This window comes from Coenobita brevimanus, chromosome 109, assembly GCF_032717465.1.
Source record: "Coenobita brevimanus isolate Jiangsu-jjx chromosome 109, ASM3271746v2, whole genome shotgun sequence".
Lineage (NCBI taxonomy): Eukaryota > Metazoa > Arthropoda > Malacostraca > Decapoda > Coenobitidae > Coenobita > Coenobita brevimanus.
Genome location: NC_137062.1, coordinates 36,784,111 through 36,801,261, shown reverse-complemented (window position 1 = coordinate 36,801,261; position 17,151 = coordinate 36,784,111). Strand labels below are relative to the sequence as shown.

Sequence of the window (17,151 nt, the reverse complement as noted above, 5' to 3'; positions counted from 1 at the left end):
AATCATATTACTTCCCAAAAAATCACCACGGCGCGCTTTTTATTCTGCCTTACGCCCGTCACTTTATTCTCGCTCCTGTCGGCTGCTTGCACTGACTCGGAGGAGCTAGAACTCGCCATAATGTCACTTTGAAAGCCTGCGGTAAACTGACGCTAAACAGGGGCAAACCATGAGAAAAAAAAGCTAGTGTTACAACTGGGGAAACAAGCGTTTCCTATTAGCATAAACTGCTTGTGAGAGGAGAGTGCAGATTTACAGTTCTGAGCACTCAGAGCGCTGCCATGTATCACAGCCAGGCTGGCCGGGCCGTGGTGGTGGTGGTGGGGGGGGAGACGGGGGAAAAACGCGATACTTGGCAACAACGGAGGTCAGTAGTACAAAGGTAAAGTATGCTAATTGTAGTTAAAGGGTGGTGGTACTGATAGACAATACCAGCTGGAGCCTGCTTGCCCGCGGATATTCAAAATTTACTAGAACTGCAAACGCGACAATCCGAAGTTACATCCTTTTTGCAGAGCGTCGCAAACGCGACGATCCGCGTTTAAAGGGTTAAACACCATTTTTCTTTCTTTCAGCACGATTTAGCTTATACAGTAAAGTCTCAGAGACTAGGAGTTTCCATTTGTACCTCCTTCCTGGCACTACATTTGGCAGTTAATTATTCATCTCTGTGACCACACTCTTTCCATTCCCAGAAATGCCTCTTTCCTTAACAGCAACATCTACACCCTCATCCTGACTATTTTTGGTGTGCCCCTCACAACATTACCCTTGACGTTCATACCTCTCACCCTCCTCACCCAACTATCATTATCCATCCTCTTTATCTATGTATTCTATTGCCAGATGCCTCAATCTCATACGGGGTGGTAAACAAACAAATTGCCTTCATGCCGCCATGTCCCCCATCATTTCATTGCCCTGCTACCAGCTCACACCCCGCCTCTCTCATATACATCTTCACTTCATCCTTCCATCTCATCCTTTGCCTCCCCCTCCCATTCCCCCCTTCCACATCATTCACATCCACTCTCCTCGTCAGTCTCTTGCTCTCCATCCTCTCCACAGAAGAAGAACCCCTGAATTATAGACCAGTGTACCTAACCAGCATGGTCGCAAAATTGTGTGAAAGAATTCTGAAAGACAGATGGATAAAATATCTGAAGAGATGAATATTTTGGCTGATAGTCAGTTTGGATTTAGAAGTGGAAGGTCATGTGTTTCCAACTTGTTGAGTTTTTACTCAAGAGCGATTGACGTGCTTCAGGAAAGAGAAGGTTGGGTGGATTGTGTGTATTTAGATTTGGAGAAGGCCTTTGACAAGGTACCCCATAAGAGAATAATGTGGAAACTAGAGCATATAGGAGGTCTGAAGGGGAACCTCCTAGAATGGATGAAAGACTTTTTGAGAGACAGACAAATGAGGACAGTAATAAAGGATAAGATGTCTGGATGGAGGGAAGTAACAAGTGGAGTCCCACAGGGCTCGGTGTTGGCGCTAGTAATGTTCCTGATTTACGTAAATGATAAGGTAGCTGGAGTGAACAGTTATGCAAGTCTGTTTGCTGATGACGCAAAGATCATGAGGAAGAAAGAGGTTGAGGAGGATTGCAAAATGCTGCAGGAAGATCTGGATAGGATACACGAATGGAGCCGGATGTGGGAAATGAAATTCAATGGAAAGAAATGTAAAATATTGGAAATGGGTAAAAGTACCAAGATGCCATCATTGAATTATTTGATGGGTAATGAACCAATCACAAAAGCGAGAGAAGAGAAAGATTTGGGTGTGCTGGTCCAGGACAGTTTGTCACCTGAAAAACACATTAACAAGACAGTTAGAGAGACGTATAAACTCCTGACTAATATAAGAGTAGCCTTTCATTATATGGATGAGGAGATGATGAAAAAATTGATAGTGGCCATGATTCACCCCAGGTAGGAATATGCAGCAGTAGTGTGGTCCCAACACAAAAAGAAAGACATAAACATGATTGAGAGAATACAAAGAACAGTAACCAAGATGGTCCCCAGTCTGGCAGATCTGTCGTACAGAGAGAGCCTGGAAAAGCTGGATTCGCCTTCCTCAGAAGAAAGTAGAAAGAGAGGCGGCATGATTGCAGTGTTCAAGACCATGATGGGAGTAGATAAAATTGACAAAGAAGATCTGTTTTTATGGGATAAGAGAGTAACAAGAGGACACGGCATGAAACTGAGCAAGCCAAGCTGCTTCAAGGATATCAAGAAATATAGTTTTCCTTATAGATGTATAGACCTATGGAATAACCTGGACAAAGAGATCGTCCAGTCTAAAAACTTAAACGCGTTTAAAGCTAAATTGGACTTATTGAGAAACAGAGACGGGACCCCACGAGCATAGCTCATATCCTATATATCACAATTAGGTAAATACAAGTATCAAGAAGAGCATAGTGATAGAAAACAGAAGAGGACAGGACAGAAAGAAAGACTGGAGACAAAAAGGCCCCTTTTAGTCGCCTCTTACGACAAGCAGGGATACTGGGGAAGTATTCTTTCCCCCCTTCCCCAGGGGGTCCACACACTCAAGAGAAATTACAAGTTTAATCCTTTCCAACCTGCTGCTTCTCTATTCAGTCACTAATTCCTTAGGTCAAACTCTATGACCTCAACCTATTTCTTTTACAGTATGTTTCTCACAACTTTACCCTCAGCATTCACACCTCTCACCCTCTCCACTCAGTTGTCACCCTCTATCCTCTCCGCCATCAATGTACCCCTTCTTCTCATATCACTAACACATTCACGTCCCATCCTTCCTCTAAACTATATATATATATACAATCCTGATCCCACCAGGCCAGTCATTCCATGCCCACTTCACTGTTTCTTATCACTGCTTACAAAAAATCAGCAACCTTCCTTCCTTCTTGTACATTTTCAAGCACTTCACCCTCCAAACTTCAATCCTTACTCATCACACTATCCAAGTACTTAAAAGCACTCACACTTTCCATTTCCTCATCATCCAACATCACTGTGCATCCCTCATTTCTCTTGAGGACCATAACTTTACTCTTCCCTACATTCACCATTAGATTCCATATCTTACACACTCTTAGAACCTCATTCACCAAGACTTGAAGTTCCCCTTTGTCCTCACTTAACAATACAGTATCATCTGCAAACAACAGTACAGGGAGTTTCCAAATGTTGCTCTCTCTCCTTAAAGTCGCTCCAACACAATACAATGGCTCTATTATCTATCCTTCATTATCAACACATTCTAATGTCAAAATCTGTACGCTGAGCTATGAATATCCACCTCCATTACTGACCAATTCACACTACCGTACAGCATTAAAATCCTAACACATGCAGGCTTGGGACAAGGGAGGTGCAAAAGGGTCCTGTAGCCAAAGGCCTGTGTGATGTAGTTCAAGGTGCATAACCAGGCAGGGGCAGCTGAAGGAACCTAAGGCAATGTGCCCGCAAACTGTTACCTCCAAGAAAACAAAAACAAAATAACAAAGAGCTAAATTCAAGAACCATTCATTTTGAGATGCCTGGACACACTGCATTTAAAAGACTGGAGGTCTTAAGCTGTAGGAAATACTGAAGAAGGGAGGCAGTTCCAGAGTTGACCTGTTGTATACATGAAGGACTGAGAGTAATGGTTAACTCTTGCATCAGAGAGCTGGACAGAAAAGAGATGAGAGTTTGTTGCTGCATGGGTACTACGTGCCTGTCGCAGCAGACGAGGGATGCAAGCAGACAGTTCGGAGGAGCAGTGACCATTTAAGTAGCGATAAAGGATAAAGATGCAACAGTGAGGTAACGAAACAGAGGTTGAAGCGAGCCAGTAAGAGGAGGAGGATTAATGAGACAAAAAACCTTTGACACCACCCTACTGAGAAGAGCTGTATGCGGGGAACCTCCCCACACACAAGAGTTGTACTCCAGACAGGGACGAATAAAACCCATGTAAAAGGTCAACAACTGTGCAGGGGTAAAGAAGGCACGAAGTCAGCTTAGCACACCTAATCTTTTGGACGCAGATTTTACACGAGATGTAATACGTTCTTTCCATGATAAATCCCAAGAGAATGAAACCCCAAGTATGCTTAACCCCTTAAACGCAGCCGTGTACAGTCGTTCCCCCCCCGAGTGGCCGGGTTGTATCGCGGTCTGAGTACCTGTAGGAAAATATTCGCCAAAAATCAGAGATTAACCCTAGAACATTATACTTGGTATGGCAGATAGTACTTACATTCAGCTTTCTCCAGAGACAGGTGTTGAGCCTTCGTGGACTACCCAAGGACTTGTGGAGACTTGCAAAGTTGGGTAACCAAATCTTCACTTTCACACCTCCAGCAACCCGGTTTCCCCTCTACCACAGCCTCAATCTGTCACAGTAAACTTTATACTACAACGTAAAGGTAGTTAGGATTCCGTATTTGTACAATAAGCATTAAAAATAAGGCTAAAATCAACGGAACGTACGGCCGACATGCACTGTGGCGGCAGTCTTCCCGTCACTCAACAAACATTTCCATTTTCACAGCTAAAAACATGTATACTACATTATTTTCAATCATATTACTTTCCAAAAGATCACCACGGCGCGCTTTTTATTCTGCCTTACGCCCGCCACTTTATTCTCGTTCCTGTCAGCCGCTTGCACTGACTGGGAAGAGCTAGAACTCGCCATAATGTCACTTTGAAAGCCTGCAGTAAACTGACGCTAAACAGGGGCAAACCGTGAGAAAAAAAGCTAGTGTTACAACTGGGGAAACAAGCGTTTCCTAGTAGCATAAACTGCTTGTGAGAGGAGAGCGCAGATTTACAGTTCTGAGCGCTCAGAGCGCTGCCATGTATCACAGCCAGGCTGGCCGGGCCGTGGTGGGGGGGGGACGGGGGGAAAACGGGATACTTGGCAACAACTGAGGTCAGTAAGTACAAAGGTAAAGTATGCTAGTTGTAGCTAGAGGGTGGTGGTACTGATGGACAATACCAGCTGGAGCCTGCTTGCCCGTGGTTATTCAAAATTTACTAGAATTGCAAACGCGACGACCCGCCATTATGTCCTTTTCGCTGAGCGTTGCAAACGCAACGATCCGCGTTTAAGGGGTTAAAGATGATGCAGGATTGAGCTGGATACTATTAAAAACTGAAGGGTACTCCTGTAGAAGACTGTCAGGTTGACAGATGTAAGAACTGAGTTTTTGATGCATTAAAAACAACTTTACTTTTACCCCTGTCAGAGATATGAGCCAAGTCAAACATTTGGTGTACCATAGCCTCATCCCTTGTTTGTTGAAATTGCTGAGATGGACGATGCAGGAAGCGAACAGAAAGGTGAAGGGTGGAGTCATCAGGGTATAAGTGGATAGAGTTAGATGTACTGCTTAGGTCACTGATGATAAAAAGGAAGAAAGCTGGTGATAGGACAGAGCCCTGAGGAACACCACTACTGATAACTCTAGGAGAAGAACAGCGACCGTCTAAAACCGCAGCTATAGAACGACCAGAAAGGAAGCTTGAGATGAAGGCACAGATAGAAGAATAGAAGCCATACGAAGGCAGTTTGGAAATTAAGATTTATGCCAGACTCAACTAAAAGTCTTTGAGATGTCAAGTGAAATGGCAAAGCTTTTGCCAAAATCCTGAAAGGATTGGATAACACTAGAGCTTGATAGAGCAGGAGCAGGGTATGTCTGTCAGCAGCCTATCTAGTATGAGCTAGAACCTTTAAAAGGCTCACAACCTTCAGGAAAGAAGCCTTTATCTGCTTTAAATGTGGGATCCAAATAAGACAGGGGTCACAGATGAGGCCTAAAAACCTCATTTCCATACCAGCAATCCTTTGGCCCAGATTTATGGGTCAGGATGGGCCCCATGTAACTGGCAGAAGTGCACTGCAATGGTCTCAGATGAGGAAAATCTAAAAGCCATGTTTCGGTGCCCTGGTAACAGAATGATTTATTGCAAGTTGCAGCCAGCACTCTGCCACCAACATACTAGATGCAGCAAAGGAGACAGAGACATCATCCATAAAGAGGAAGCTCTTCACTCCCTCTTCTCCACAATACCATTAACCCTTTTGAAGGATAGGGTAGTGGTGCAAAACACACCCCCTCGATACTGGACAACGCAAGCTGCATCGAACAAAATCGCCCCTTGATTGAGAGAAGAAACGTCATAAATTAGCACATAGTTTATATTCAAAAAAACATTTTTATCAACACCATAAGCAAGCACAACTATCTGAGATTATGTGAATGTCAGGCAGAAGAAGGCATAAATAAAGGCAGGGGAAAATATAATTTAGCCAAATACCGCTCCCACACCGCAGCACGACAGTAAGGTAATTTCCCGTTGTGGTACATAAACCCGATCTGAACTGTCCTATAGTAAATGTTTATATACCAGAATGTAGCTGATGAAATTTCCTAAAACTCCTTATCAGTAACAATTACCATGAAACGTATATTTCTATGAGCAAACGAGAGAGAAGAAGGAAAGCAGAAACATCATAAATTAGCATATAATCTATATTCGCTGAACCTTTTTATCAACACCATAGGCAAGTATAAATATTCGAGATTACGTGAATAAAAAAGCAGGCAGACAGAGGCTTAGATAAAGGCAGGGGAAAACATAATTTAGCAACAACTTTGGTCGCACAAAACACCACTCCCGCACTGCAGCGCGATCATAAGATAATTTCCTATAGTGGTACGTAAAACCCACCCAAACTGCCCAACAGTAAATGTTTATATACCAAAATGACACTAACGAAATTTCCTAAAATTTATTCTTAGTAACAAATTACCATAAAACTTATATTTCTATGAGAAAACGCAAAGGAAATAAAAAAGATCGTAAATCAACGCATAATGTATGTTCGCCAAATGGTTTTATCAACACCATAAGCAAGCACAACTATTAGAGATTACGAAGATAATAAAATCACGGAAAAAGAAGCAAAACCAATGGTGTGGGGACAAAATGTTTAAGAAGTACGGCGAGCACGGAAACAGGGGGGGGTTCTCCCAGCATTCAGCCAAGGCCAAGCCGACCCACATCCTGAGTACTTGTCCGTGGTTGGATGCAGCCTGCGTCGTCCAATAACGAGAGAGTTAACTGCAACAGCAAATAATGCGACACTCAAAACACTCCTCTGTGGCACATCCTCCTCCTGAGAGTACAGGGGAGAGTTCAAATCACGCACACACACAGGAAACTTCCTGTCAAAGAGGAAGTTCTGAATAAAAGTGGGTAAGCAACCCCAAAGACCATAAAAATGGAGACTGGTTGGTCACCTCCTGTAGCTTGCTTGGAACAGGAAATGTGCCCCAAGCATGCTGCCAGGAGGTAGGGACTGCAGCCTTAATCAATGGGAAATAATCTCTGTTGGTGACAGGTCTAACAGAGACATCAAGAATCACTGTTGCCCTTGCTGCCTCACCTGCACAATCATTTCCCTGCGGTCCTATGTGGGCTGCCACCCAGCATGGTGGCACACGAGGTGGAACTTTCCTCAAATTTCCAACACTAAAGGGTGAGGAGAGTTGAAATGCTTAACGGCAGACAAGGCAGCCTTGCACTCACTAAAAATCATAAAACTAATTGCATCAAAGATGAGGATATGGTGGAGAGCCAACAGAATTGCTGACAGATTCACAGTAAAAATTAAGGCACAGGAGGGTAGGGTGCCACTCTGGCTAAAATTACGGAAGACAACCTCAAATCCAATGCTGGCCGTCAGTAAACATGGACAGACCCAGCATGAGGGTAAAATGAACTAGAAGCTGGGTGTGGACCACCACATCTGATGTTACGGACTTTGGAGCCACGATATACCAGCAAAATCTGACTTAGGGTAACACCCAGAGTGGAACAACAGAAGTCTCCACATCAAAGACCAGAGTGAGTGGCAGACAGATCAGTCATGACTTCCTCTGTCTGATAACTAAAGGGGCAAGGAAATTGCGTATGGAAGTTGTGCAAAGTGTCCTATGCAGAACTAAAAACAGCGTTGTTACGTATTTTGAATTAGCCGCGCTTGGCGCGCTACCCACAATGCTCAGCTGTTTTGTGTTGAGGGTCAGATTCGAAAGCTAGAGAATAAACACCGCTGTCTCACTCCACCCATCTCTTGTTTGACTACCCTGCCTCGCCAGTATATCTTCACGGCAAACGACATAATACACAAGAACACGAAACATGGTGGCAGCTGATGGAAGTGGAGCTGAGAAGAGAATGCGGTCTGCAGTATAAGCCATTTGTGTGATATGACCTGCTGCTACTCCTGGCGAAATTTTGAAGTGCGTGTTAGCCTGCTGGGGAACCTGCACATTCTTCCTGCTTGTGAGTGAACTGGTCCCCTACAATCTACTGATGTTCCTGCGTACAGCCTGTGAGTAGACGGATCTCCTTTGACCTGCAACCTATTGATAAGTTCCTGTAACCTACTAGCCTCGCCCACCAAGATGAGTACAGACACTGACAGTGAACGCCGTTATGCTGGTGTCAGAGCCCCTCAGCCCTTCTGTTTGGGGACAAATGTTGCAGAAAACTGGAAGCTTTTCAAACAGAGATGGAACATGTATGCTCTTCTCTCAAGACTACACACTGAAGAAACCAACATCCAGGTAGCTACGTTCCTACAGTATTTAGCAGATGATGCCCTCAAAGTATACAATGGTTTTCAGTTTGAAGGTAATGAAGCTGATAGGACAGTGCAAGATATAATTCGTTATCGTTTTTAAAGGCTCCAACATGCTTGCATGTGTCGGCCTTGGTCATCTAATGGCGGCTCTCCACGCTGCACGATCATTGCAACCTCCATGTTCAGTCCCTTAACCCTAAGGTCACACTTAATGACCTCGTCCCATGTCTTTCTCGGTCTACCCCTCATAACCCCACCCCCAATATTAACACTTCTCACCTTCCTTACCCAATTATCATCCCCCATCCTCTCCACATGTCCAAACCACCTCAATCTACCTCTCCTCATCACAACACCAATATACTCCAGTCCCATCCTACCTCTCAACTCTTCCATTGTAAACCCAGCCCCTCCAGGCCTTGGACGCAGGGATGCACTGCACATCCACCTAATCATTGTCATTTCTGTACGTCTGAGCTGGCGAATATCTTCCTCCTTCACTGCCCAGGTCTCACTGCCATACAGCATTACACTCCTAACACATGCTGCATACAAAGACCCCTTAGCACGTAGGGAGAGCCCTCTCAATGTCAGGAGGGGCAAGAGCTCCCTGAACTTCTTCCAACCACTTCTCACCCTAGCCACAGAGCTAGCTCCAGCCCCACCTCCAGCACACAACATGTCTCCCAAATAACAAAACTCTTCCACACACTCAAGAGATTCACCAGCAAGTTCAATCCTTTCACGTCTGACAATCTCCACCTGCTCACCCCGGCACGCCGTACACATAAAATCAGCATTATCTCGCAGTCTACCTCTGATACCACTACATCTCTCATGCACCCATTTATCACACACACTGCACAAGATGGAATTACTTCCCATGCCCTTGTGGCAAACTGCACATGGCCACTCTCCCTCATCTTTGACAGTAACGCCACCAACCCTAGATATCATCACTTTTGTTTTATCTGCATTTACCCTTAAACCCTTTTGCCCCATACCATCTCTCCACGTCCTAAACCTTTCCTCCGTTTCCCTTTCATTCTCTGCAATCAACATCAAATCATCAGCATACAACAACTCCCACGGGAGTCCGTTTCTAAAGTCACGTGAAAGGGCTTCAAGTACCATGATAAACAACGTGGGACTCAAGACTGACCCCTGATGCACACCAACATTCACGGAAAACTCATCACTCAAATCTCCATTCACTCTCACCTGGATGTGAGCACCCACATACATGACCATAACCACCCTAACCAGCCACTCCTCCAAGCCAAGCTTTCTCATTGCCCACTTCACCACCTCTCTAGGGACTCTGTCAAAGGCCTTTTCCAAATCAACAAAAACAAAATACAGATTCCTTCTCCTACCAATATATTTTTCCTGTTGCTGTCGAACAATGAATATGGCATCAGTGGTCCCCCAACCTGGCATAAACCCAAACTGCATCTCATCAATATTCACTCTTTCTCTAATCATACCTTCTAAAACTCTCTCCATTACCTTCATTATCTGATCTAAACGCTTTATACCTCTATAATTTCCTCTTTCCAGGGCATCACCCTTCCCTTTATACACATTTACAGTTACACTCTTCAGCCAATCATCTGGGACAACACACTCATAAATAATCCTATTTATCAGGTCAGTGACTAAACTCACCCCTATATCGCCTGAGGCCTTCAACATTTCGGCAGTCAACCCAGACACACCTGCTGCCTTCCCCACCTTCATCCTGCCTATTGCCTCACTCACAGTAGCAGTATCAATCAAAGGCCAAGGGCCAGACACTGGATCTGCTGGCTCCAAACCTTCCCTGTCCCAGTCAAACTCCTCATTCAACAACCGGTTATAATGCTCCCTCCATGCATCTTTAATATCCTCACTGTTCACCACTACCCTTCCTTCATCATTCTTCACACACTGCTCACCTATGATATCCCGATTATCCCTCTTCACCTGACCTGCCACCCTAAATATATTTTTCCTTTCCCCATGATTTAGGTTATCAAGTAATTGTCTCTGTGACTCAGACTTTGCCCTGTATACCTCTCTTCTAGCCCTACACTTGGCAGCCAAATATTCCTCTTTGCTACCACCCTTCTTCCATTCCCAGAAAAGCCTTCTTTTCTCCTTAATTGCAGCTTCTACACCTCATCCCACCACCAAGTTACTTTATGTCTTGGTGGTCCTCTTGTCCAGCCGCATGTTACGTCAGTAACTCTCAAGAAATTGTTCTTGAGGGCTCTGTACTGTTCAAATCAACAAATTTGATGAGTTTGCCATTGGTGAAATTAATGTTACTTATGTGAGATTCATATTTAATACAAGGAACCAGCAAGAAGGGGAACCCTTTGATAAATTTTACTCAGATTTGCAAACTCTTGTAAAGACTTGTGATTACTGTGACACATGTAAAGCTTCCCTGATGAAAGACAGAATTGTGTTAGGCATTCATGACTCCAGTGTTCGTACTGAGCTACTTAAAACAAGAAATTTGACTTTAGAGAAGTGTATTGATACCTGCAAAGCTGCAGAGAGTGCCATCTCACAGACCCGAGTGTTGAATCCTGTCCCTGAAACTGTGAACAAGGTCAGATCTAGGACAGACAGTTGTGCCCAAGCAAATAGTTCCAACAGTGTAGCTAGGAAATGTAAGTTTTGTGGTCTTTCACATGTGTTTGCAAGAAATAAATGTCCAGCTGTAGGGAAAGTATGCCTGAAGTGTGGGGAAAGAGACCATTTTGCAAGTATGTGTCGTGTTAAAGCCTCTGTCAATGCCACTGTAAAATCCTCGAACTTCAAAAAGAAAGCTGTACATCAGGTTGCTGAGAGTGAACCAGATGCCCAGCCCCATGGGGTGTCCAGTTCGGATGAAGAGTGGGTTAACACATTACATTACATGACAGTAAAAAATGTAAAATCTCCCAAGAAAGATGTTAAGTGTTGCATGTTAATTGATGATAATGAGGTAATTTTTCAGATCGACACTGGCTCATCAGTTAATGCCCTACCACTACAATATGCAAAAAATGTACAGAAGACTAAGAGAATCCTTACTACCTGGAATAACTCTGTTCAGACTCCTGTGGGTGTGTGCAGGAGAAGCATTAAAAATCCCAAAAATGGTAAGAAATATTCTGTGGAGTTTGTGGTGTTTGAAGGAAATTTAGTCCCTCTCTTAGGTCTTGGGGCTAGCAAACAGATGGATCTGATAACTGTTAATGAAGATGTATTTGAACGTGTGGATAATGTGAAAGTAAGTGAGTCTGACTGTAATAGTGACATGTTTAGTAATACCGGCACTGATGGTTTAGGTACTCTGCCAGGTCTACAGTCATTGTCAGTAGACCCCCAGGTGAAGCCAACCATCATGCCTGATAGAAGGGTCTCTGTTGCACTTAGACCAAAGCTGAAAACTGAACTTAATAGACTAGAGAACTTAGGTGTCACTGTGTCAGTTAGTGAGCCGACTGAATGGGTGAGCCAGATTGTGGTTGTACCAAAGAAGAATGGTGACATCAGAATTTGTATAGACCCTCGTGAACTCAACAAAGCACTGCTCCGAGAGCGTTATACTCTTCCTGTACTTGAGGATACATTGCATGAGTTGAGCCAGTCAAAAGTCTTCTCTAAAGCAGATCTTGCTTCTGGTTACTGGCACATCAAAACTGATGAAAAATCTAGCTACCTAACCACTTTTCAAACGTGTTTTGGGAGATACCGCTGGGTTAGACTACCCTTTGGTTTATCAGTGTCATCAGAAATCTTTCAGAAAAGACTACTTGAAACTTTACAAGGTGTACCTGGTGTAATTTGCATAGCTGATGATGTGATAATTCACGGGAAATCTCTGGAAGAGCATGACGCCAACTTGAAGCAGTTCTTTGAGAGGTGTCAGAGAATGAATATAAAACTGAATGAAGACAAGCTCACTCTGAGAACTGACAATGTAAAATTTATGGGTCACTGTATTACAAAAGATGGCCTGGTAACTGATCCTGACAAAATCCGAGCCATATGTGAGTATCCAGCACCTACTAATGTTGTGGAGCTAAGGCGTTTTCTAGGTATGGTCAATTACGAGTATCTTGCTAGGTTTCTGCCCAACTCAGCATCTGTTTTGTACCCCTTGCATAATCTTGTAAAGAAGGATGTGTCTTGGGTTTGGTCAGCAAGCCAACAAGAAGCATTCAACCGAATTAAGTGTATGATCACCAATAGCCCTGTGCTCACATTTTACAACCCCTGTGATGAGCTTACCCTAGAAAACGATGCTAGTGAATATGGTCTGGGTTCAGCATTAATGCAAAATGGGAAGCCTGTAGCCTTTGCCAGTCACTCCTTATCTAACTCTGAAAGAAATTATGCTCAAATTGAAAAAGAAATGTTAGCCGTTGTATACGGATTAGAGAAATTTCATCACTACACATATGGAAGATCGGTCAGGGTCCTCACAGATCACAGACCTCTTGTGTTCATAGCAAACAAGCCACTATCTCGTGCCCCACGACGACTCCAGGCGATGCTCCTTCGCGCTCAAAACTACCAGTATCAACTATTTTACCGTCCTGGCAAAGAAATCCCCATTGCTGATGCTCTTTCACGTGCTCCCCTGCCTGACACAGGAGATGACTCTTTCTCAGTTAACAGTCTAGCCTACTCCCAGTTCAGGGAATCTCGCCTTCAAGAAATACGGCATGCCACAGAAAAGGACCCAACGTTAAGACTGCTCAAGGATGTCATCGTTCAAGGGTGGCCTGATGAGAAAGGTCACCTTCCAGACTGCCTAGCCCCATATTACAGTTATCGAGAGGAGATGTCTGTATAAGATGGTGTTATTCTTAGAGAAGAGAGGGTGGTAATCCCTAGCTCTATGCGATATGAGATGATGGAGAAGGTGCACGCTGGCCACTCGGGTATAAACTCCTGCCTACGACGTGCAAGGGAGTTAATCTACTGGCCTAGGATGTCTTCGGAAATTCGTCAGTTTGTGGACTCCTGTGATGTCTGTTCCTCCTATTCACTTAAGCAATCCCCTGAGCCCCTGTATCAACATGAACTTCCAGAACGTCCCTGGGAAAAAGTGGCAACTGACTTGTTCACCATCCAAAACCGAAACTATCTGGTAACTGTTGATTACTTTAGTCAGTTCACTGAAGTTGACTACCTTCCAGAGATAACTTCAGAAGCCATCGTCACAAAACTTAAGCACCACTTTGCTCGACATGGCATACCTGACGTTGTGATCAGTGATAATGGTCCACAGTTTTCCTCTCATCAGTTTCAGTCATTTGCAAAGAAGTGGAAATTTTGCCATGAAACTTCTAGTCCTGGAAACCCCAAGTCCAATGGTGCAGCTGAAGCCGCTGTAAAATCTGTCAAGCTCATGATGAAGAAGTGCCATCGGGCCAAAGAAGACCCCTACCTTGGATTGCTGAACATGCGCAATACCCCTCAAGAAGGTATGGCAACCAGTCCTGCTCAGCGGCTTATGGGGCGTCGCACCAAGACATTGATCCCTGCTATTAATGCTCGCTTGCAGCCAAATATCATTGCTGGAGAACGAGAATGCATGGAGAAGAAAAGAGCCAGCACTGCAGAACACTACATGCATAGAAGAAGCCTCAAACCCTTGTCCGTTGGAGATACTGTGCGAGTACAACCAATAGACGATCCAAAGGAGGAGTGGAAGGAAGCCACTGTAGAGAAGCAACTTAGTCCCTGAGCTTATGACGTAACAACGAAGGATGGAGGTACATACAGGAGAAACCGTCAACAGCTGCAATCATCTACACCAGCCAGAACACACAAGAGTCGGCCCAATGATGATAAGACAACACTGGCAGGTGATGCATCCTTAGAACCTGAGACTGTGAGCTGTGGGGACTGTGTTGGATCTCCTTTAGTGAGTGACTATGTAATCCGGTCAGGTAGGAGAGTTAAAGCACCAAGGAGACTGGACTTGTTGGAATAATGTACTGTACAGTGTACCATTATGCACTATGATTAATCTTGCCCTTCAAGGAAATAATAATTATTCATTTTTTTTTTTTTTTTTTAATATGTGTAGTCTGTAAGGAATTATGAGTTCTATACGGCACTTTATTTCCAAAGAATGTAAATGGCGTGCAGCACCCGACGCTTGATATATGTTCAACTGTCTCATGAATACCTAATCTTATCATGATTGATTATCCTTTATTTATTAAAGGGAAAAGGTGTTTCATGCTTTGCATGTCAGGATTGATTATGTGTCTTTTACAAAAGGAGGAAGATGTTCTGTATTTTGAATTAGCCGCGCTTGGCGCGCTACCCACACTGCTCATTTTGTTTTGTGTTGAGGGTCAGATTCAAAAGCTAGAGAATAAACACCGCTGTCTCACTCCACCCATCTCTTGTTTCACTACCCTGCCTAACCAGTATATCTTCACGGCAAACGACATAATACACAAGAACACGAAACATGTGTCATATGTTGGTGTTTCAGGAAGCCTCTGGACTCTGCACCAGCACCTCGCTATACAGGACTGACACTGTAGCTTCAGCCTCAATACTTCTGCATACACAAGCAGGCCTGGGACAAGGGAGGTGCAAAAGGGTCCTGTAGCCAAACAAAGGCCTGTGTGATGTAGTTCAAGGTGCATAACCAGGCAGGGGCAGCTGAAGGAACCTAAGGCAAAGTGCCCGCAAACTGTTACCTCCAAGAAAACAAAATCAAAATAACAAAGACCCAAATTCAAGACCCATTCATTCTGAGATGCCTGGACACACTGCATTTGAAAGACCGGAGGTCATAGCCAGTAGGAAATACAGACAAAGGCAGTTCCAGAGTTGACCTATTGTATACATGATGAATTGGGGGTAATGGTTAACTCTTACAACAGAGAGTTGGACTGAAAAGTGATGAGAGTTTGTTGCTAGACAGGTACTACGTGCCTGTCATAGTAGATGAGGGATGCAAGCATACAGTTCAGAGGAGCAGTGACCATTGAAGTGGCGACAAAAAAGAGAAAAAGATGCAACAGCGTGGTAGAGACAGAGGTTGAAGGGAGCCAGTAAGAGGAGGCGGGTTAATGAAACGAAAAACCTTTGACTCCACCTTGTTGAGATGGAATGTACATGGGGAGTCTCCCCATACGTGAGAGTTGTACTCTACATGGACGAATAAACCCATGTAAAAGGTTAACAATTGTACAGGAGTCAAGAAGGTACAGAGTTGGCTTAGAAAATCTAATCTTTTGGAAGCAGATTTTACAAGAGATGTAATTGATAAATCCAGAAAGAATGAAACCCCAAGTACGTTTAACCCCTAAACCGCAGGCTTGTTTTGCTTTGACTTGCGTGTCCCGCGCGCATATTCGCGCTCCGACAGACTCTCTAAAAATATTTGCCAAAAATCAGTTATTAGTCCTGCAATATTAAAATTACATATGCTTATGGCACATACCTTCAGCTTTCTCCTAGGATGTTTGTTGAGCCTTCGTCGAGTACCGTAGGACTTGTGGAGACCTCTGAAGTTGGGTAACGAAGTCTCCACTTCACTTTTCCCGACAACCCGTAATATGATTACCACAGCCTGATATTATCACTAGAAACACTATTCTATGATTCTCAAATAGTTTGGAGGGCTTATTTCAATGGATGAAATCAGTGGAAAATTCCAGGGAGGATTTACCTAGCATAGCACGGCCGGGCAGGCGAGACGAGAGGATAATGGAGCGGAGGTAGGGAGGGGAGTCAAGAACGGGGAGAAATGGCTAAATTGTCAACAATGGATGGGAATACAGATGAGATTAGGAGTGCTGACTAGTGCTGAACACTGGCAGTACTGGTAGATGATACAAGCCACCACTTGAAAGCCCGGGCAAATTCAAAATAACACAGAATCACAAAAGTGACGCCAAGTGGTATGATCCCTTGCTCCCAAGCGTCACCAAAGTGACGCCCCGCGGATAACAGGTTAAAGATGATGAAGGATTGAGCTGGACATTGTTAAAAATTGAAGGGTTATCCAGCAGAAAACTGTCAGGTTGGCTGATGTAACAACTGAGTTTTTGATGGATTAAAAACAACATTACTTTTACCCCAGTCAGCGATATAAGCCAAGTTAGACATTTGGTGTACCATAGCCTCACCCCTTGTTTGTTGATGAAACTGCTGAGATGGATGCTGCAGGAAGCAAATAGAAAGGTAAAGGGTGGAATCATCAGCATTAGATGTACAGCTTAGAAGGTAATTGATGAAAAAAATTGAAGACAGCTGGTGATAGGACAGAGTCCCGAGGAACACCACTACTGATAGCTCTAGGAGAAAAACAGTGGCCGTCTACAACCACAGCTATAGAACGACCAGAAAGGAAGCTTGAGATGAAGGCACGGATAGAAGAATAGAAGCCATAAGAGGGATGTTTGGAAATTAAAGATTTATGCCAGACTCAACTAAAAGTCTTTGACATGTCAAGTGAAATGGCAAAGCTTTCGCCAAAATGC

General features: G+C 44.0%; 1 protein-coding gene across 1 annotated transcript in view; it reads left to right on the top strand.

Moving 5' to 3' along the window:
- The window catches only part of LOC145417140 (uncharacterized), a 38,848-nt gene extending 25,358 nt beyond the window's left edge, over positions 1-13,490 (top strand). Inside the window, exons 5-7 of the mRNA XM_080285918.1 lie at positions 7,406-7,543; positions 8,461-8,703; positions 11,080-13,490. Of these exons, the coding sequence (XP_080142044.1) occupies positions 7,406-7,543; positions 8,461-8,703; positions 11,080-13,490 (2,792 nt within the window). The remainder of the gene's footprint in view (positions 1-7,405; positions 7,544-8,460; positions 8,704-11,079) is intronic.
- The last annotated feature ends 3,661 nt before the right edge of the window (positions 13,491-17,151 follow it).